The sequence below is a fragment of the Penicillium solitum genome (assembly GCF_028829755.1).
Source record: "Penicillium solitum strain IBT 25940 chromosome Unknown utg000001l_segment0_segment0, whole genome shotgun sequence".
Lineage (NCBI taxonomy): Eukaryota > Fungi > Ascomycota > Eurotiomycetes > Eurotiales > Aspergillaceae > Penicillium > Penicillium solitum.
This window is the reverse complement of record NW_027072121.1, coordinates 6,015,764-6,037,286: the sequence shown is the minus strand read 5'-3', so window position 1 is coordinate 6,037,286 and position 21,523 is coordinate 6,015,764. Positions and strand designations below refer to the sequence as shown.

The following is a 21,523-nucleotide window of genomic DNA, read 5'->3' as shown; positions in this document are numbered from 1 at the left end:
TTAATTGTTGCTAATTATGGGACATTTCTCAGTTTCAAGATCAGATCATCCAATCACTGCATATGACGCCGGTGCTCGGCGCGTACTTCAAACTCATCCCATACATGTAGCCGCCGACTTCGATATCACATTCGGCTGGCGCATCTAGAGCAGGTAACCCTCCTTTCAAACGGTCTTTTTTACCCCGTTTAGACCCTGGAATCACACATTCCATGACCCCGATGGCTATTTTTAACCATCTGCTTTCTTGGAACCCTTAACCGCTGAACCCCGCGAGTCCTGAAGCAGGGAGAATCACCAACAAGTCCGCTAATTACCTAGAAATGGGACCTAATTGTTGCCGTTTTTAGAACATATCGAGAATCTTGCAGCAGGCTAACCATTTTGGGGAATCTGAAGAATGATATTGAAGAAGATGCAAAATATAGTAACATCTTAACGCGCGACAGTCCGATGAAACCGCACTATGCCGCACTGGACCCCCTCGGAGGGGCAGTTTCAAGGGCCTTGTTGCTCAACATGCCTGTCTTCAGGCACAATGTCGGCAGTTTCGCGTTTCATCGAGTGGACGTGCCTCTGATCGGAGACTAGGATCCCAAAAAAAGATTCTCAAGCTCCGTAGGCGTTGCAATGGGGCTCTTCTCCATGTTTCATCTTTTTCTAGATCGGCTAGGGTTCGTCAGTCAATCTTTTTATATGCATCATGCCTGGCTGTTTGAGACTCTGTCGATGTCCATTTAATATCCAAACATCCTCTTTCTGGATCATGCCTTTGTGAACGACTTGGTCAACAAGATATTAGTTCCTTCATTCACTTGTTACTCTTCTGATAGATTGTTATTGGTGACACACCTAATCAACAACCTTGCTATCATGTCTGCTGTCGATTCTGCTCGCTTTCGGCCAACGACGCCGCCGCGTCTGTCTCTTGAGGAGTACATCGGCTCTGGACATAGTCGTCATGCCTCCAATTCTTCCGTCTATTCAAGCGAGTCATCTCCCTGGTCGACCATGACCGGAAACACCAGTCCTACCACGTCGCCAACCAGACATCATCATGGCCCCAAGCTATTGCCTAAGATCCGACCCCAAGACGTCGTGATTGAGCCACTGTCTGCTGGCGGGCCTCTTCGTCACCGTCGTGTTCTGTCCAATACACGGAACCCGCCTCCTGGATTTATCCCTTATCCACCGTCGCGGCCATCAACCGGCCGTCGCACACGCGATGTCACGGACCGCTTAACATTGGCTTCTCCCATCTCGCCAGCGCCAATGACTGCACCGGGCAGCTTCCCTGCCTTGTCATCACCCGTGACCATCACCCCTTCGTACAAGCGCAAGGCAGGCGGGGGGCACTCACGCTCCGTGTCGGCATCTGTCATCGATGCCGCCACTTTGACTCGGTTTGGGTATCCCACCTACCGGGAGCTACCAAAATATATGCCTCAAATGCAGGCCCAGACGACCCCGCCTACCCCAGTCACCCCAATGACTCCAAGCATCATGTCCTACCCATCATACTCTCAAAGACTCGGGAGGCAGCATGTTCCTGCAAACACACAAACCCCATTGACAGTGCCGACACCTCAATACAAATACCGCCAGGCATCGGCTGCCCAGAATTCGCCAGTGTTACTTAGTCCCCATGAAGACCTGGCCCCAAGGTCCACAACTCTACTGTCCTATCTGACACTACCAATCCAACCAATCAACCTAGTCCGCAACGTGAGCGTGATTCCAACTCGCGGCCTACACGATTACTTCTGGTGGGATATCCGCAACCTGCGCAGCTGGAGCTCCTTCTCGCTGGCAACATTCGACTCCCTGGACAGCCGACTAATCCAGCTCCTGAAGACCGACATCCCGGCAGAGCTCACACCGCGCGTGGCCGTACCCCCAGCAAGCCTAGCGCCAGAATCCGAGCACGACCTAGTGAGCTTGATCCGCGACCTCTACGCACCACGCATAAACGCCGCTCTAGCCGTCTCCCAAGGCAAAGACCATCTCCAACTCTATGCCGCCCCAGACGTCCGCAACACAGGCCATAAAAACCACGGCCACCCTCACTTCCTAGCAAACTACCTCTCAGACACCGAGCAAACAAGCGCCGGTCTCCCCCGCGGCCGACTCGTCGGCATCGTAAAAAGCTTCGACCGCTGGAACACCGGCATGCGCAACGAAGCCCCGCACAGACGCGTAGAGTACCTCAACGGACTCGCCCACCTCCAGCGATGCATGCGCGAGCACTCCTGCCGCTACGGCTTCATAATCACCGAGATCGAGCTCGTCTGCGTGCGAGCTGGCTGCGACACAGGCGACGACGTCCCCTACTTCGGGTACCTGGAGATCGCGGCGTCAATCCCGCTCAAGACAGCAGCTGCGAGGGGCGCACATCCACACGCGCACGACGCACCACTCGCAACGCCCATCAGCGCGCGCTCTTTCTCGTCATCGTCGAGCTCGTCATTCCCCTCGCGTCATGATTCCTCAGACCCGGAGCAGGCTGAAGATGCATTGCCGGCTATGACGGCGGGGCTGGGGTTGTATTTCTTGTTGATGCTTTCGAAGTCGGTGCCGCTTCCGCAACAGCCTTCTGCCCACCTCAACGTTGGCGGACCTGGTGCGATGACTCGTCAGAGGATTCTGGCGGAGGCGAAGGATAAGTGGATTCCTGAGCCGCAGATTGGGGAGAAAAGGGATGCTAAGAGGGTGAGGGGTTGGGTTTGGCCTCTGGATCCTTGGCATCGCAGGGAGGGGGGTGCGTCTAGGGCGAAGCCTGGGACGAAGACGAAGAAATGGCATAAATAAGTGTTTTGTGTAGGCGCAGGTTTGGAGGTAGTTTTGGTTTTATGGGGTTTGGAGTCTTGACTATATTTCGTTCTGTTTCTTTTGCTGATTTCTTTTTTGGTGGCTTTTGGTGCTTTGTTATTCCCCTTATTCCCCCTTGCAAATATTCTTTTTCATAGTAATCTAATTTCTTTTCTTCTTTTCTTCTTTTCTTCTTTTCTGTGTTTTCTATAGGCTCTAATACTTCAAACCACGCTTAACCAAGTCTTTGCATTTGGGTACCCAATCAGTACATGTTTTCCAGAGATAGTCTAATTTATCTCCAGGTGGCTACTCTATCCAAGTTTATATCCAAATGGACTGTCATCCATATGATCCATCATGGATGTATCTTAGAAATGTGCCCGAGCTCCCTCAAGGTCTAAGTTTAGTTCAACCTCTTACCCTATCTACTCGCCTGCCTTCTGTCGTCCCTTCCAAGGTTCTACTCTTAATTACATAATATCTGAGCACGTAAATCAAGAATGGAAGGGAAATTTATAGGATTGATGCGAGACACAGATGAACCCAGGGGTTCGGGATCATGGCCGTCTGCGAATATTACCTCTGATATTCCATGGTAAACTATCTAGCGACAGCCTTAATTAATTTTGAGTATGTTTGCACTGATCGAGAGGATCTGAATATTCGTGCAACCAATGCCAATACCGATGGTAGTACACGCACATCCATTGGGCATTTGCTGGAACGAATACAGCCGGCTGGGCAGTCAAGATCAATAACATGTATGGTCAACGGGATGACTTCAAAAATCGCTTCCAATCGCATTCTTGGTGGCTGGGGATTCTCAAAGGAGGTAGAGACATATGATATCCTGCGTGAGGAGAGGTGAGGAAATGGCGGCTGAGACTGTATGGCTTTCGCGACGAATATTGCGAAATTTATGAAGGATGAGGCCATTTATGGCGTGGTTTTTGACTGGGAATATCCAAAGGTATGCAAATATCCCATCTATAACTATCCACGGTCGAAAGGAAACAATTTGCTTTACTGGCCACAAAGATATATACCAGGAAAGTCAAAGACTGAATTGGGGTTTCATCAAGCTTGTATAGTAGATCCCAAAAACGTTACAACTTGTCATTCTTATGGCTAGTTCAACGTTTTAGATAAATCTAACCTCCGGAAAGCAAGGTGTCAAATGTATAATAAGTTTGTGGCCTGTATTTATACATCTAACACAACAGTACATCGGAAAGACTAGAATATTAAATCTAAAACGACCGAAGACACCCCTAAGGTCCTCAAAGATTGACATTAATACCCCATCAAATCCGTCATGGTAATTGTGGAGCGTGAGCTGTTACTATATGTTGCCATGCCCCAAGGACCTTGGGGACGAGTACCTCGATAGTCAACTTATGAGGACATTGTAGAAATGCAGTTATACTAGTAGACTACAAAAGAAAGCCATTGCTCCTATCATTCTACGTTCTTGCAAATTTGCTATTCCATCCAGCCCCGAAAGACTACTACAACCACTACATATCTACCACCCACCGTTACTCCAACCCTACCTCACCCTTCTAAGATGTCCTCATCTCAAGAATTACCAGAAGACTATGAAATCCGTGACGTAATAATCATCGGTGCAGGGCCATGCGGCCTCGCCGTCGCCGCACGCCTAAGCGAAGAAACACCATCAGCAGTCTTCACAGACGAAGAACACCAGCGCTACCACTGGATCAAGAAGCATAGCGGACGGATGAGCCTGGTACAAGGACGACACGGCAAGATCAAAGGTGTGCGAGCCGCAAAATGGGACAGTGAACGCGGGTGTCCTTGCTCAGAAGATCGGGAACGGCGCACCTCAACTGACTCTGCATCTTCTGTGCCATCGCTGTCGTCTGCATCATCGACATCGTCAACATCGTCGACATCATCTATCTCAACTCTTGTCCTCGACGGCTCTGGCGATAAATGGATGCAGCGGTGGAATAATGCGTTCCGCACGCTGGAAATTAAACAGCTCCGCAGCCCGATGTTTTTCCATGTTGATCCCGGGGATCGTGATGGTATGTTGGCTTATACCCAGGAGAGCGGGCGTGATGCAGATCTATGGGAAATTCCTGGGTGTGTTGGGAAGGAGATGAGCAAGCATAAGAAGAAGAAGAGGAGACAGGGTGGGAAAACCCAGTAAGTGATGTCCCGTGCGAATGTGGTTGAAGCAGAGCATTAACCATTACATCTCTATAAACAGAATAATCGGAGGTGAGATTGACGAACGAGACCGGAAGGACTACTTCTCTCCTTCCACGGACCTCTTTTCGGATTATTGTTCGTCGGTTATCGAGCGGTATGGTCTGGATGAGCCCGGTCAGATCTTACAGCGCGAGGCCACAGATCTCTCATATAATTATCTCTCTGATAGCTCAGACTCGAAGGTGTTTACTGTCACCACATCTACAGGAGAGAAGTTTTATAGTCGGTCTGTTGTCCTGGCCATCGGTCCTGGGGGAGCAGGTGTCTCCAAGATTTATCCGTGGAAACCCTCGACGGAACAAGAGGGTGCCGCAGCATGTTGCCACAGTACGGAAATCAAATCATTTCCCAGTCCGAATGTACAGAATAAGATCCAGCGGCGGCGAGAGACCAATGTTGTCGTTGTTGGAGGTGGTCTATCGTCAGCGCAGATTGTCGATATGGCGGTTCGCAAGGGCGTGACGAAAGTATGGTTCTTGTTGCGGTCCGGCATGAAGGGTATGTATAATGTCCCCAGAAAGCAGTGTTTTTCGAACAATGTCTCATTTAAACAACAGTCAAACACTTCGACATCAGTCTGCCCTGGATGGGCAAGTACAAGAACTGGGAGAAAGCAGCCTTCTGGTCCGCCGACACCGACGAAGGTATATAAAAAAAAGCCCCAAATCCCATTTTAAGGCCGACACTAATATATTCCAGAGCGCCTTGAGATGCTCCAAACCGCTCGCAACGGCGGCAGCATTACACCACGCTACACAAAGATTGTAAAGCAGCACGCAGCTAAAAACCGCGCCTCCATCCACCCTTGCACAGAAATAAAAACCCACGAGTACAATCCAGCCACCCAGACCTGGACCCTAACAACCGACCCACCGATCCCCGAGCTCCCCGAAATAGACTACATCTATTTCGCAACCGGAGTACGGGCGGATGTGCGTGAGATGCCGCTACTCCGCGAAATGAATGATCAATACCCAATCGAGGTCAAGTCAGGTCTCCCATGTCTAACGAACGATCTGTCGTGGCGGGATGACGTACCGTTATTCATGACGGGTCGGATGGCAGCTCTCCGGCTTGGGCCCGGGGCGCCGAATCTCGAGGGCGCAAGGGTGGGCGCGGAACGTGTTGCGTGGGGCATGGAGGAGGTGCTGCATAAGGGGAGGGATGTTGGTGGGCAGTGTGAAGGGTTCTGTGGGCTTGGGAATCGGTATGCTTCGCTGCTTGGGGAGTGTGATGAATGAATTTTTGTCTCACATCACTGTAGTGGTGGGTGGTATCATAGAGTAAAATATACTTCTTCCCTTTGGACTGCAGATCATAAGGTTTTGGGTACTGTGACGAGCTGATCGGAGATAGTGGGACCTTTTGTGCTGGTTAAATTGCCTATTTGGGTCGTTGGATCTTGCATTCCTCCCTTCATTCCGAGCATTCAAGTTGTAGTCACCGGTTATCCTCGAACTATCCGAAGATCATCCGGGGAAGGCTGGAGGTTTGTTGGGTCGGAAGAATGTAGATGATCCCTTGTTCTGTTGAATTTTAGGGTATAAGCTAGCCTGAATAGTACGATGAAGTTCCGAGTTTATACAATTCGACCTTAGCTTATCCAGCAAGCCCGATCTCCGAGAAAGCACACAATATGGCGACAAAGGCAGATACAATGGAGAAGGAGCCCCCGATGGAGGCCTTCAGGCTCCTACCGAACAACACAAATCCGAATTGGATCAAAGATAGGGGCCTCCGTAAACTAAACATGGGTATTGTGTTCATGTTCTCCACTGCTTCTTCGGCTGGGTATATTGGGAATCTCGTGAATAGCTTACTTGTGCTGCCTGAGTGTAATGTCTCCATCCTGATACTGTGGGGTTTATGCTAATTATAAAATAGTTGGTGCTATCATTGGCGGACTGGATCCCAATATAGTTGGTCTGATAATTGCTGCCACTTCTCTGGGGGCGTTGATTTCCTTCGCACCAGCCTCTTATATTGCCGATACATTTGGACGCAAGATGTGTGTTTTGGTTGGATCCAGCATTGTGATCGTGGGGGCTATCATTCAGGCCGCAGTGAAAAACCACTGGGCCTTTTTTGGCACGAGAGTCTTGTCGGGTATGGGGATGGGAATTGCCCAGACTGCAGCTCCTCTCCTGGCAACCGAGATCGCACACCCTCGGCAGAGACAGACGGCCACGGCACTCTATAATGCAGCCTGGAGCTTGGGCGCCATTAGTTCGGCAGCTGTCACGTATGCAACCATCGGCATAGCAAACAGTTGGTCGTGGAGAGTTCCTTGTCTGTTACAGATGTCTTATCCGTTGTTTCAGATCCTAGGGTTGCTCACGTTTGTGCCCGAAAGCCCGAGATGGCTCGTATCCAAAGGGCGGAAAGACGAAGCCCTGGCTGTCCTGGGGAAATACCACGCGAATGGAGACACAGAGGACGAGCTGGTCCAGTATGAGTACCGCTTGATATGCAACACGATCACAGCCGAGATCACTAATACCAGAAATTGGAGCTCCTTCTTCTCATCCAGAGGCAATATGCATAGATTGGCCATCTGTGTGTTAGTTGGGCTTATGCAAGAATGGGCTGGAAATGGTATGTTCCTCAACGCCTTGAAAAAACCCTCGTTGCTAACAGTATCGCAGGTATCTTGTCATACTACCTCGCGCCGATTCTCGAATCAGTGGGAATTACCAAGGCATCGGACCAAGCAGCTGTGAATGTCAGCCTTAATGCCTGGAACTTCCTCCTTGCGGCAGCCGGTGCACTTGCATCAGAGCGATACGGCCGCCGCATTCTATGGCTTATTTCCACGGGAGCCATGATCGTCTTCCTGTCCATGTCCACACTAGCCGCTGGTCTATTTGCCGAAAGAAACCTCCCCGCTGCAGGAATAGCCGTAGTTCCACTCCTATTTCTCTTTTTTGGAGCATACGATATCGCTTATGCGCCTTTGTTCATCTCGTATCCAGCTGAGATCCTACCCTTCCAACTGCGAGCCAAGGGTATTGCTGTCACCCTGTCGGTGGATGCTGTGGCATGTTTCTTCAACCAATATGTCAACCCAGTGGCGTTCACAGCGATTGCATGGAGGTATTACTGTGTCTTTCTCGGTTGTCTGGTAGTGTTCTTGGTTCACATATACTTCCTCTTCCCCGAGACCAAAGGGCGGTCTTTAGAAGAGGTTGCTATGATTTTCGACAAGGAAAAGGAATGGGAGGGTGACAGTAAAAGGACAGAGACAAGATAGACCGAAGACCATACATATTCATGGATGTAATATAGTGACCGGAGTGGCCAATCAGAACTCGGCTGATGTTGCTGATGTTACGTTCCCCCGCAGTTACAACGCGGTGTCCATTGCAACTTCTCAAATCTCGAACTTTTCGTTGTATATATATTTCTACTCTTTGCTTGGTTCTAACAGAATAACAGGAATTGTTAGAGCCAAAAAAAGCCCATCAATTACTCGTCATACCACTAGACCCTAATCTTGGAAGCTTTAAAGCTCCAATTTATCCCCCGCATCCCAATACTTCAACCCAAGCCAACATGAAAGAACCAATCCCACCTCCTCGGGATACTATTCCCAGCTCCTCGTTCTCATCATTGAAGCAGTTACGCTTTCTTATCATCGGCGCCGGCTCTCGAGGAAATGCCTACGCTCGCGCCGTCACAACCGTAACACCGGGTGTAATCCACGCAATTGCCGAGCCCCACGCATTCAAACGGCGGGATTTTGGAAGAAAATATGTATGGGGTGCACAGGAATCCCCCCAAGAGGGCCAGGAATTCACAGATTGGCGTGAATGGGTGCAGTGGGAACTCGAGCGACGGAAGCGGGCGACTCAAAACGACGAGAACACAGCAGACACAACCACAACTCCCGTGGGTGTAGATGGAGTTTTCATATGCACACTAGACGAAACACACGTCGAGATCCTACAAGCTCTCGCTCCGCTCCAGCTACACATCCTCTGCGAGAAGCCACTAGCTCTCTCGCTGGACGACTGTTTAACAGTATACCGAGCCCTCCAGCCACCCGAAGGCCCAAACAACACCCCTCAAGCCCCAAAGAAGATCTTCTCAATCGGTCACGTCCTCCGCTATAGCCCGCACAATATCTTGCTCCGCAAACTCCTCCTTACAGACCGCGTAATCGGTGATATAGTCTCCCTAGAACACTGCGAGCCAGTCGGCTGGTGGCACTTCTCGCACAGCTACGTCCGGGGCAACTGGAGGCGCGCAACACCAGCAGGCGACGGCTCCCTCCTGACTAAATCTTGCCACGACATCGACTTCATCCTTTGGCTCCTCTGCTCCCCGCCATGCCCCGAAAAAGCATCCAAACAAGCCCAGCAGCCGCATTTCCCGCGCTCGATCTCCTCCGCCGGTACGATGACACAGTTCCGCCAAAAGCGCAAGCCTGTCTCCGCAGGTAACGCTACAAACTGTCTCTCCTGCCCCGCTGAACGTGACTGTAACTACAGCGCGGTTAAAATATATAACGACCGCCACCTCGCGACAGGTCATACGGCTTGGCCGGTTGATATCGTCTGTCCGGATATCGAAGATGTGTTCCGTGCGCAAGGCGGCAAGGCTGCCGAGTCGCTGCTCCTCTCCCGTCTCGCCGAGGACTATGACCGGGATACAGTGTTGGACTCGAATATCGCTGCGCGACCTTGGTACGGGCGGTGCGTCTACGAAGCTGATAATGATGTCTGCGACGATCAGGTTGTGACTTTTGTTTGGGATGATGAGGAGGCGGCGCCGGATCGACTTGCTAAAACGGCGAGCTTCCATATGATTGCACCTACAGAGAAACAGTGCGAGCGTCGGGGGCGGGTATATGGTACCACTGGTGAGATTTCATATGATAGTACAACGATTTCTGTTTATGATTTTGCTACGGCGAAGACTGCTGTTTTTGATGTACCTAAGCCGCCGCCAGGACAGAATGAGTCGCATGGTGGTGGGGACTTTGGGCTTGCGAGGCAGTTTGTCAGTGCCGTTGAGGCTGTTGAGGGGGGATTAGATGTTGAGACAGCGCAAGCGAGGTTTGTTGGGTGTTCGCTTGAGGAGGCAGTGCGGAGTCATGCTGTTGTTTTTGCGGCTGAGGAGGCGAGGAGGGAGGAGAGGGTTGTTAAATGGGAGAGCTGGTGGGGGGAGAAGCTGAGTGTTTCTGCTGCTGCATGGAAGGCATAATGATATGGAATTGGTTGATGATTTACGATGATACGATGTTACGATACTATAATAATTTGTGTTCACTTCTCCTTTGAGATATCGTACAGAGGACAATAATGCATATACTTCATTAGCCTCACAGATCCGGAGGTTTGAATTTAAGACAAGACAGGCTCGGATTATGATAAAGATGCAGTTTCCACTTCATGACAAAGTATAATATTTTAATCTTGATCCTGCTTTTCGATCATCATTCTTCTCGCGTTCAGACAGAACTGCAAACAATTAAAAGGTGATCCCCATCCAGCAGGTTCCACATTAACCCTAACAACCTAAGCAAACTTAGGTCTTAACATCAGGCTCCTCGCGGCCAACATACTCCTTGAACTTGAGCAAAGAGAGGGCAAGCGAGATGTTATCAGCCAGGTACTCCTGAGCAGTGAGACCGAACTTGGACTTGTCGGCCTCGTAGCGCTCAACGTACAGACGGATAGTGGCACCGCTGCTGCCGGTGCCGGAAAGACGAACGACAATGCGGCTGCCATCATCGAACTTGGTGTACAGACCCTGGTTCTTAGAGACGCTACCGTCGAGGTCAGTGTAGGAGAAGTTGCCAGCGTCGACGACCTTGCGGCCGGCGATGTCCGAACCAATGAAGGTGTCGCGGTTGTCGACCAAGTCGGACAGAGTACCGACGACCTTGTTGGCGCCCTCGCTGTCGACGTTCTCGTAGTCGTAGCGGGTGAAGAAGGTGCGGCCGTAGGTCTGCCAGAACTCGTTCTGGATAGAGCCAATGCTGGGGGTCTCGTTGGGCTTCTGCTTGGCAACACCGGCAATGATGTTCAACCAGGCCACGACGGCCCACAGGCCGTCCTTCTCGCGGATGTGGTTGCTGCCAGTGCCGAAGCTCTCTTCACCACAGATCGACATCTTCTTCTCGTCGAACAGGTTGCAGAAGAACTTCCAGCCGGTGGGCACCTCGTAGCTCTGCAGACCCTGGGCCTTGGCCACGCGGTCTACGGCTCCGGAGGTGGGCATTGAGCGGGCCAAGCCGTATACACCCTGCTTCTGGAAGTAGGGGATGAGCTTGGCGTGGTGGGCGATGATGGCCAAGCTGTCACCGGGGGAGACGAAGCTGTTGGCACCGTAGATCATGTTACGGTCGCCGTCACCATCACTGGCGGCACCGAAGTGCACGCCGTTGGCGTCGACGGCCTCGACGAGCTCGTGGGCGTACACGAGGTTGGGGTCGGGGTGACCGCCGCCAAAGTCCGGCTTGGGCTGGCAGTTCATTGTGCTGCTGGTGGGCAGACCGAGCTCCTTGACGAAGATATCCACGCCGTAGGGTCCGGTCACACCGTGCATGCCGTCGAACAGGACCTTGAAGTCCTTGTGGGAGCTGAGGAACTCCTTGATCAAATCGAAATCGAAGATCTCCTTCATCATGGTCACGTAGTCGGCGGTAGAGTGAACGATCTCAACCTCGAGGGGGCCGTAGTTCTTGATGCCGATGGTGGAGGTATCGACATCGGGAACATCAAGGTATTTGTAGGAGGTGAGGGTCTTCGCGGTCTCGAAGATCTTGTCGGTAACGCCCTCGGGGGCGGGAGCACCGTTGGCCAAGTTGTACTTGATACCAAAGTCGTTCTCAGGACCTGGGAGTGTTCGGTCAGTATCCAACAGATCGTGTTATACTCCTGACCATCACTTACCACCGGGGTTGTGACTGGCAGTCAAGAGGATACCACCAGTTGCCTTCCTCACACGAATGAGGTTGCTAGCAGCTGGGGTGCTCATAATGCCATGCTGTCCAACCAAGAGCTTCTTCACGCCATAGGCGGCACTGATCTTTGCGATCTTGGAGATGACCTCGGGGTTGTAGTAACGGCCATCGCCACCAATGACGAGGAAGGAACCCTCAACACCCTCGGGGATTGATAGAAGAATGCTAGTAATGAACGATTCGGAGTAGTTGTCCTGTTGGAAGACCTTGACCTTCTTGCGAAGACCGGAGCTGGGAGCAAGTTAGCTGGCAGTTCAATTGCGGGGCAATGAGCAACGTACGTTCCAGGCTTCTGGTCAGTGAAGGGCTGGATGGAGACCGTCTGGACAGACATGATGGAATAAGATTGGAGGGGAAAAGGTAGTAAGGAGAAAAGAAGAAGAAGGGGGAAGAAGTTCGAGAGAGAAGTTCACCGACTTGTTGAGCTCCACGGGGGAGGGGCCAATGTTTGGCGTCATGTGTTTATCATTCCACTAGTACTCTTGTGTATATTGTACTTTGCCACATTCGAATATTTAATTTAAATATATGTCTGGACTCCCTACACTTCGTGCAGCTTAAAGGCTCTCTGATTTGTTCTATTCAGTCCAATCTACAAGTTATCTGTCAAGGTACCTCTTTCAAATTACCCCCACCGCAGATCATTCCCGTGGGGGAATTCAAAATAATGTCTTTGGTACAACATTCTTCCGAAGTATATTGTACATGGAGTGTACATTGATGATCCCTTTTCACCTTACAAATAGGTACTCCGTAGTCAAGGTCAATTTCAACAAGCAGAGTTTTAAAAATAGCCCCCAGACCCATGTCTCAGAGTAACAGAGACAAGCAAGCCACAATATCAGCCACATTCACCCAAACAGCTTCTCCTTGTAAAACCGCATCTCCTCAATACTTTCAAGAATATCATCCCTGGCAAGATGAACCTCCCGCTTAGGGGGGACCTGCTCAAGCATCTGATCACTTCCCCACCTCCGCGCCGCCTCCTTCAACGAACTAACATCCAGAATGCGATAATGCAGATGATCCAGCACCTGTGAGTACGGCGCACAAGCAAGAAAAGCTTTATCGGCGTGAACACTATTGCCTGCGAGGAGGGCAGTGCGCGGGACCGGGACGTGCTGGCGGATGTAGGCGAGGAGAGAGTCGGCGGCGGTGGAGGGGGAGGTGGTCGAGGCGCGCACGGCGGCGGTGAGGCCCGTGCGGCCGTGTGTGTCGATGCACCACTGCGACATCGCGTCGAGGGTGGAGTCTGGGACATGGATGACGGTTTCGAAGCCGGTCGGTTCGAGGAGGTTTAATTGGGCATCTGTGATGAAACAGCAGATCTGGAGGATCTTGTCGGTTTCTGGATTCAGGCCTGTCATCTGGTGGGAAGTTAGTGGTGGGGAATTGCGAAACGCATAGGGTGTTGGGTCGGAGATGGGGTGTCTGGACGTACCTCGCAGTCGATCCAGACCAAAGGATCTGTTGAGCGTTCGAGCGGCATGGTGGATTTGTGGCGGATGGGGGTTATTCTGGGCTATTGAAGCTGTTAATGATTTGAGGTGCAATTGGGTGCTTGGCAGAATCTCTGACTTGGTGGAGAAAGCCGGGCTGGGCCAGAACACTGCGTAATGCAGATGCAGGTAGAAAGATACTTCTGAGCATGGATGTGTAGTTGGGGAGTTTAAAATAGGGTATATTTGTTTCTGCCGGAGCCTTCAGGGTTTAGAAGCTTATCGTGTTTTAAGCTGTTTCAGTCAATGCTCAACAAACGTAGTCAAATGGACCTCGGGAATCTTGGGAATATCTAGTCTACAATGTATATAATTACTTCTCTCCACCTACGTTTATTTCTGGATTTAAAATTATGATCAAGCTGCCCTGATCGGTGCAGCAAATGTATTTCTCTCTCAACGTGTTCCCTGTATTGTAGGTAGTGGACATAACGGCGTAATTGTAGAAAAGCAATACATATGACCGTCCAGAGGACCCGGTAAATGGCAATGAGGATTCCGCTAACTCGCAAAATCCTAATCGATCCATAGGATCACAGCAAAAACGACCAATGCTTTCCAAAGCGAAGAGTAGTAGCCTGTCAGGCCCAATGGCTCAAACGGGGATCTCGAGATCCGACCACCCAGAAGTAAACTATTTTCGATAATTGCGGGCTTACAACTCCTCATCGGTTGCTGGGGGTCCAGCGGAAAGATCAGGTGCAAGACTGAACCCATCTGCGAATATCTTCGGACTGGTCAAAGTTGATTCTGCTGGAGCGGAAGAGCCCAGAACTTCATTGATTCTACCGGACGACTCTGCGATCCGGCGTCTGAGGGCATTCTCATCTGCAGTAGAAACACTTGCGCGCTGTTTCTTCAGCGGACTACCGAAAAGGCCATCATCTGGTTCAGCAGCTGGCTGAGATGGCTCGGAGGGCCCACCGGCAGATCCAGTTGCAGCAGCCTTTGGTGGTGTTGCTGAGCGCTCGTTTGCGGGTGGCGTCGATCCGGATCCGGAAGCCGGCGTATCGGCAGAGTCACCGACACTGGCTCCAGGTGGTTCGGCGGAGTGCTGGCGCTTGAGCTGTGGGGTTGTTAATAAAGCACCAATGGAATGTTAAGATTGTACCTACTCGAATCTTCCGCAGGCTTTCCGCTAGCTCTCCCTGGCGTTGAATGTCATCTGGAGACAAGAACCGATCGTCATCCTTGGCTTCTTCATCGTCTGCCTTGCCAAGTATGGGATTGTCGGTGTCGTCGTCATCACTGTCCATTTCATCGACGCTCTTCTTGCCCTTCCGCGGCTTGGCTTCGTTCTCCCGGAAATTAAGGAATCCAACAGAACCCCCAGGCTTGATAGGGCCGAGGTTTGCGAAATCAGCTTGTATGGACTTGCGCTTCGTGGCAATAGGCGTCTCTTGCACCTTGGGATCTTTCAAGATACCCATCTTCTGCAATTGGCCTACATGTTCATGTAAAATTAGAAACAATTCCCATCAAGAGTGATGTAGAGAATACTCACGTTCACCACGGTACATAAAAGTGAATACAGCGTATGGCTTATCACTCGGGTCAATGCCAGTAACAGTTTGCGTACTAATGGTCTTCGGGTCGAGTGACTTAGGCTTCGCGAAACTTGTGGTGTGGTCAACATCGGCATCTCCTCCGCCGCTGTTATCTTGACCACCCTCCTCATCGTCGTGTGCATCAAACTGCGGGGAGTACTCGCCCCGCTTGATTTCTCCCGACGCCAGAACTCGGAACAAAGCAACCTTAATCTGGCCCGCTGTCTCGGGAATTGGATCGTCGTCGTCAGAGTCGGAGGAGAGGTCGTCGTCTGAAACATCCTCGAGGGGCGACTTTTCATCATTCCCGTATCGCATAATGGTCTTGGACTTGGTAGGATGATTGTCCTCCATTTCCATGGCAGTCGGATCTTCCTCAGCGGCGCGCTTCGCCCGTCGTTTCTCCATCTTTTGTCGCCTGCGTTCAATCTTGGCTGCGGCATCCTTGCCTTCCAGGTCCAATCCGTTGAGCCAGCGCTCCAGACCGACCTCGCGGAACAAGAACTCGCGCTCGGCAATTCCCCCGCCTTCGCTATCCGGGACGCTGACCCAGCGTGAATTCACCCATGTCTCTTCTCCTCGCCGCAGTAGTGTAGCCACCTCCTCCTTCTGTCTTCCGTCAAAGTAGATGTATGCAGCCACGGTCTCGTTTGCTGAGTTTGTCAAGCCTTGGTATGGTGCGACCGTCCCGGCGACTTGACCTGGCTCACCGGGCAATTTGCCCACGACTTTTGGTTTCGGCGAGGGGCAGTCTGCTGTCGGCTTTGGGGTCGAGTAAGGAACATCTTGCTCGGGGTTCAGGAGGGTGACGGAAATGGCGAAAGTTGATTGTTCCGCTTTGCCGGCCCCAGATTCGGGAATTTTGGGTGGAGGAACAGGAATGAAACAACCTATGCGCGAAGCTCGAGAATGGCGTTGAATGGAATATTCGGAGATCGGGCCATCGGGCGTGTGGATGCTCACGGCAAGCCCTTTAAAGCAGGGCATGGTGGGAAAGGGTTAAGTGGGATATGGATGTTGCACTGTGGGGAGGAGTCCAACGAAGGCGCAGGGCCAGATCTGCCCCGCAGCTAAGACAAGAAATACTTCGGGCAAAAACACGAGAGAAGTGACACCAAATTGAGGATAGGTGAACTTCTTTCTTAGTTTGTTTTTTTTTTTGCTCCCTCGTGGGTGTTGAGAGAATAAGCTATAGGCGGGAGGCGGTCAAGGTAGTGGGTTTCGACTCACCCAGCAGCCCACAGCAGTTCCTTGAGCTCCACTGCAGCTGCTGGTGTGTTTGTTTCTGGGGCTCAAAAAATGAGGGTCACGATGACGAGGGGATCCTAAATTTCCTGAGGATTGGATCCGAAGACACGACAATGAGGTTCCTGGGCTCAAGTGGGCACACACAACCTCAAAATGCGAACAGAAGGAGTGAAAGTAAAAGTAGACCTGAGCTCTCTTTCAAGGGAAAAGGGTGAGGGGCGGGAGTGGACCAAAACATGAGCGTTGCCATCCCCCCGAGCTCCCACGTGATACACCTATCAAGCCTATAGTAGGCTACAGCCTACATTTATGGCCATTGAGATTCATTTATGGTCATTTATACTTTATCCCATGACTCTACCTAGTGAAATCTTATTATTTGCCCTTATTGATCCCCCTTTAAACAATACCCATCATACCCATCATGCCAACATTCAACTTGTCCTGATCATATCTCCACATCAGCTGATCCCCCAGCAACCATGGATTCTGCGAAACCTGGTGGAGCACACTTTCCCTACTATAACCACCTGGGCATGATGGGGTACTATACCCTCTTCTGATATCAAAAGGTGGTTCTTGAGATAAATTTCATTTCCAAAATCAATAGTGCATTATTAATCATCTCAATTTCCAAATATTAAAAAGAAAAAACGGAGCCAAATGCCAGTCCGCCGGTTCTAATGCCCGTGGGAACAAAAACCGCGACCCGCATCCAAAAAAATCAGACGTTGACCAGACTAACCTACGACTTAACATGGTCAGAAACAATACTCTGTTTCCGCGACACGGCAACATCCCCATTCCCACTCGCAAGATGGTCAAACTGGTAAAGAGGCTCCAGCTCAACATTCTGGCGGAAAATGTAACGCTTGAACCAGTACGGTAGCGCTTTGGTGACTTGATACTTCATGTGCACCCGAGTAGGAACCGCGAAAATATAATCCAACTCTTCGAGAGTGCGCTGCTTGGTTTCGGGAACCCAGAGGAAAATCATAACCATTGCAGTGACGTTCAGACCACTAAATACAATCGTTAGAGAACTTGATGAGAAAACTGTAATATCGGCAGAAAGACTCACGCATAAAATCCGAATGCTCCAGTTGCAGTCATTGTACTCAACATTTTGGGGAACGTGATTCCAAGCACGGCAGCCCAACCTAGACAGGTTGCCACAGCCCAGGACATGCCAACCTCTGATATCAATGTTAGTTCCAGAAACCATATTAAGAGGAAAGGAGAAAGTGAAAGTGAAAAACATACCACGATGGGAAAGAGGGAATACCTCCGCCGAATAAGTGAACGGCACGGGTCCTTCACCAGGCGAATAGAACGCAGCGAACAAGAACACGAAGAAAGCGATTGAAGCCAGGTGACCCGTACCCTCGGGAGTCCAGAAACAGAAAGCAGCGCCGAGCAAAGTCCATGCCATCTGCGGGAAAGTGAACAGAAGCAGAGTCCGGCGGCCATATGTATCGATAGTCCAGATGGCAGGGAAAGCGAACACAAAGTTAACCAACCCAAATCCCCAGGAAGCAAACAAAGCCTGTGTATCATTTGCGCCCGCGTTCTTGAAGACAGTTGACGAGTAAAAGGCAACGATGTTGATACCGCACATCTGCTGGGCGATCATGACAACGAACGAAGCAAGAGTGGCACGGCGGACGCGAGGAATAGTGAACAGCTCAATGAAACGGGTGACATAGTTGCTCTTGCCAATTAGGTCCATCTCAATCTTGATCTGGGCATGGATGTAGTAAAGGTCGCGAGCAGCCTGCAAAGACGTGTTGCGGAGACGGCACAGAGACCGGTACGCCTTGCCCATCTCGCCACGTCGAATGTACCAGCGAGGTGACTCTGGGCAGAAGTAAACCCCAAATAGGAGAGGGATAGCCGGGATAAAGGCCGATCCGAGCTGTAGACGCCAGGATATTTTGCCAGTATCCTTGACGGCAAGGTTGGCACTGAATCCGAGGAAAATGCCAAAAGCGGTCCAAAGCTGCCAGGACATGACTAGACCACCGCGGATAACAGCAGGAGTATTCTCAGCGCAAAAGATTGGAATTGTCGAGGCCTTCAAACCCATTCCAATACCCAAGAGAAGACGGACCACAAACAACTGTACCCAGCTCTGGGCCACTGCAGAGCCAATGGGGGTAAGGACACAAAAGATAGACGAGGCGAAGATTGTACCGCGGCGGCCCAGGATCCGATTACATGGATCCGAGAGCCAGCATCCAAGGCAAGCACTGGCGATGTAGGGAGCAGCATTGACGATGCCGATGAGCCATAGGTTCCGCTCGGCCTGAGCGCTCTTTTCGGGATCGTCTGATATACCAAAAGCATCGGGGAATGACAGGTTAGCACCATTGGAGCCAGTCTGATCCCATCCTCTGTATTCATGTTAGGGGTGTAACTAAGGCATATTGGGAAAATAACATACTGCACTGCTGCACCAATAGAGCACAGGATGATGGTGAAGTAGAGTGATCTAGGCTGGCGCCATTTGTGAAGCACTTCGTCACGCAGGGCAGTGAGCTCCGGCTCAGTCAAGCCTGCCACTGTCTCAAACTCGGTAGGATCACGCGCAACTAGCGCACCTTTTTTCAACTCGGGTAGGATGTCTGTCACGTTGTATTCCTCGGCAAACTCCTCCACGTCGCGCAGCACCTGATTCTTGGTCAAGTTGGCCAAAGGGTTCTTGATTCTGGTTGATGTTAGTGAACTGAGGGGGAAAGGCAATATATGACCGGGGAATCAAATGAGTGGAGCCTACCTGGCGGAAACATTGTTTTGAAGGTCAACTTGCTCGACGTATCCCTTCTCCACACTGTTTTGATCATTGCTGGAACTATATGAGATCGACGTGAGCATTGCGAAGCGCACAAGAAACATGGAAATCTTACCGCTGGCTAGAGCCGACCTGAGTGATGGCCTCCTGAACCATTTTGAGGACCTGGTGCCTGGTCGAGCTGTTGATAGCAACTAAGAAAGAAACCAGAGGCTGTGGGCTAAGTTGACTCTTCTGATGTGGAAGAAAGAAAAAAGAGAAAGTTGAATGGAGAGTAAGAGTTGGAAAACCAACTAATGACTCTAGTTACCGCAGTAGCTCGTTTGATGAGTGTCAGAAACAAACGAAGTTATGAATGGTAACTATCGACCTTGGGGAAGGGGCACCCTTTTATATTCTGTATCTAATCCTTTCCCAGACCAGTCCGTTTGACAAGAGATACACAATCTCATTGGCTAGAATAAAATATGCCCAAGGCTCACGGGTAAATCCAAAAAAGGGCAGCCTTTTGTCATGACTTCCCTCTGATCTACTTCCCGAAACGGATTTAATCTGGGGGCCCGCGTTGAATTGCCCATGGGGAAACTTCAAACCCTAAAAAAAAATGGAGATACAAGAAAGACATACTCCACTCTTACGCTAAGCCTTCGGCCTCAAGTGGAAGGACTTGGTCTCGGCAAAATACTACATTGAAAGTGCTCTGCTACCTTCCCTAATGCCAAGTACTAGAAACAAGTATGAACAAGTCTCTCGGCCCAAGTATAGCTACATGCACCTGGAAAAGAACCCCTCTAGGATCTCTCGCCCTGTACTGGGATCCCTGTCTAGACCTGTTCAAGTCTGAGGTGAAAGCAAGCCTGCTGCTGTTAAGCCCCAGGTTTACTTCCTACTGATGGCGGGGGGCCGTTGTCTCCATGTTATGCAATTGAGTCCTACAACCCTAATTCCCATCAGATTCAGTTTAAAAAAAAGCAATTGTCATGAAGTATCAGGATCGCCGCTCTCGATATTGGCATCTCCGGGCGAGCGCCACATTCGTCGTCCAAAGGCACCAGGTTATGGTAGTCGCCTCTAGTTGTAGGCAGGGGCCAGAATTGTGATTGGCGAAAATAATTTAGGCATATGGCTAAGGACCAGCCAATTTATTGGCGCTAAATTAGCCTCAAATCACGGTAATCCCTGCCCCTCAGGTTGTTTCCGGTGACTTCACGAGGCTTAGAGTTTCACGTGGCCAATACATTTTACCTTTTGGACTCGCATTGAGCGAGATCTAAATGACCTAAATGACCTAAATACTTTATAGCGAACATCTAAACTTGAACCCTTTTCCGAATTCGGTAAAAAGGTAGAAGAAAAAAAGTGGAAATCCGGGGCAAATTACGGGGAAAACGACATCTACCTAGGTAGGTATTATTTGCTTCCAAAGTTGGGGTCGAAGTCTCACGCTAGTACAATCCCGTGTACGAAAGGAGGACTTTGTACGGAATAGGAAAAAGTCAAATCCTCGGGGATGAATTACTCTCGGAGCCCAACCACCCGGCATTAAAAGTCGTGGCACAATATCGGGTGAAATGAAGGCTTTCCTTTGATCCAAGGATACTCGATCCCGATCTTTGCAGGTGAAATCATGTCCTACAAGCCGTGTGCCCCGTAAGAGTTACCGTGCGTTTCCCCCCCTCCAGCTAAGAGCGCAATTGGCGTTAGTGGCGTTAGACAAAGTAACCCTAGACCCGGCAATTATTCCAACTCGATGATTATCTTGCCAAGTCAAACCAAACCCAATGTGTGTTCCTTGGAATGTGGCGTAAGTGCTGATGCGATTCAAGCACATTAAAAGATGATCGCATCATCACTCATCAACTTCAGGAAGCGGACGGTGACCGTCTCCGGCGACATGGTTCTCGAGGCTCGAGCGGGCCGTGTCTGGGGGTTGCAACGCTAAAGTGCTCGTGGCTGGCCATGTGGGGATCGACAACTTTCTACCCCAATGTGTTCATCCCTTGAGGAAATATTTGGAGATGCTTTTGTAACCTCTCAACGCCCCGAGTCATGACACAATTTGCGAAAGAATACTGAGATTCACATCCCTTGGAGTTGGTTACCTTTGATCCATTTTCGGCTTGCCCTGCGCCTTGGAAAGTAGTATGTAATTGACATGTCAGATGCAGAGTGCCCCTTGTGTGTTCTATGGGGCAATTCCTAAACTAGCTCTTAATGGGAAAAATAGCGTGGTAACATTACCGATCAAGCGTCCAAACCTGATATGTGCCATGTGCCATACTAGATCCTGGGCTATGCTACTCCGTATAGAAGAGCATCTGTCCTTCCAGAAAGGGATTGCCCTTGCGGGTGCCTGCACGCCCTACCATGTGGTGACTCTTAAACCGCCGAGCAATTCACATGGTCAATGCATCCTTGG

At 50.6% G+C, this 21,523-nt stretch overlaps 8 protein-coding genes across 8 annotated transcripts; 4 read left to right on the top strand and 4 right to left on the bottom strand.

Annotated features, from left to right (window-relative positions):
- Positions 1-873: 873 nt before the first annotated feature.
- N7455_002290 (uncharacterized protein) lies at positions 874-2,808 on the top strand (the record flags this gene model as incomplete). Its single annotated transcript, XM_040951016.2, has 1 exon — positions 874-2,808. The coding sequence occupies one exon, from the start codon at positions 874-876 to the stop codon at positions 2,806-2,808; it is 1,935 nt and encodes a 644-aa protein (XP_040817985.2).
- A 1,570-nt stretch (positions 2,809-4,378) lies between these two features.
- N7455_002289 (FAD binding domain protein) lies at positions 4,379-6,290 on the top strand (the record flags this gene model as incomplete). Its single annotated transcript, XM_040951531.2, has 4 exons — positions 4,379-4,983; positions 5,048-5,547; positions 5,607-5,693; positions 5,749-6,290. 4 exons carry the CDS (start codon positions 4,379-4,381, stop codon positions 6,288-6,290), a joined length of 1,734 nt encoding a protein of 577 aa, XP_040818534.2.
- A 395-nt stretch (positions 6,291-6,685) lies between these two features.
- On the top strand, positions 6,686-8,299 carry N7455_002288 (uncharacterized protein; the record flags this gene model as incomplete). Its single annotated transcript, XM_040951024.2, has 3 exons — positions 6,686-6,884; positions 6,934-7,644; positions 7,695-8,299. The coding sequence occupies 3 exons, from the start codon at positions 6,686-6,688 to the stop codon at positions 8,297-8,299; spliced, it is 1,515 nt and encodes a 504-aa protein (XP_040818421.1).
- Positions 8,300-8,601: 302 nt separating this feature from the next.
- Positions 8,602-10,254, top strand: N7455_002287 (Gfo/Idh/MocA family protein; the record flags this gene model as incomplete). The annotated part of the gene is made up of 1 exon (XM_040951387.2): positions 8,602-10,254. One exon carries the CDS (start codon positions 8,602-8,604, stop codon positions 10,252-10,254), a length of 1,653 nt encoding a protein of 550 aa, XP_040818216.2.
- A 324-nt stretch (positions 10,255-10,578) lies between these two features.
- pgmA (phosphoglucomutase PGM2) lies at positions 10,579-12,353 on the bottom strand (the record flags this gene model as incomplete). The annotated part of the gene is made up of 3 exons (XM_040951675.2): positions 10,579-11,891; positions 11,949-12,250; positions 12,301-12,353. The coding sequence occupies 3 exons, from the start codon at positions 12,351-12,353 to the stop codon at positions 10,579-10,581; spliced, it is 1,668 nt and encodes a 555-aa protein (XP_040817650.2).
- Positions 12,354-12,870: 517 nt separating this feature from the next.
- Positions 12,871-13,520, bottom strand: N7455_002285 (oligoribonuclease; the record flags this gene model as incomplete). Its single annotated transcript, XM_040951989.2, has 2 exons — positions 13,461-13,520; positions 12,871-13,386 (listed from the first exon to the last, which is right to left on the bottom strand). Exons 1-2 carry the CDS (start codon positions 13,506-13,508, stop codon positions 12,871-12,873), a joined length of 564 nt encoding a protein of 187 aa, XP_040817849.2. The 5' UTR covers positions 13,509-13,520.
- Positions 13,521-13,869: 349 nt separating this feature from the next.
- Positions 13,870-16,052, bottom strand: N7455_002284 (uncharacterized protein; the record flags this gene model as incomplete). The annotated part of the gene is made up of 3 exons (XM_040951186.2): positions 13,870-14,584; positions 14,634-14,962; positions 15,023-16,052. 3 exons carry the CDS (start codon positions 16,050-16,052, stop codon positions 14,174-14,176), a joined length of 1,770 nt encoding a protein of 589 aa, XP_040817720.1. The 3' UTR covers positions 13,870-14,173.
- Positions 16,053-16,712: 660 nt separating this feature from the next.
- N7455_002283 (uncharacterized protein) lies at positions 16,713-19,260 on the bottom strand (the record flags this gene model as incomplete). Its single annotated transcript, XM_040951928.2, has 7 exons — positions 16,713-16,833; positions 17,063-17,335; positions 17,395-17,509; positions 17,577-18,706; positions 18,757-19,020; positions 19,090-19,164; positions 19,220-19,260. 7 exons carry the CDS (start codon positions 19,258-19,260, stop codon positions 16,713-16,715), a joined length of 2,019 nt encoding a protein of 672 aa, XP_040817639.2.
- Between the last annotated feature and the right edge of the window lie 2,263 nt (positions 19,261-21,523).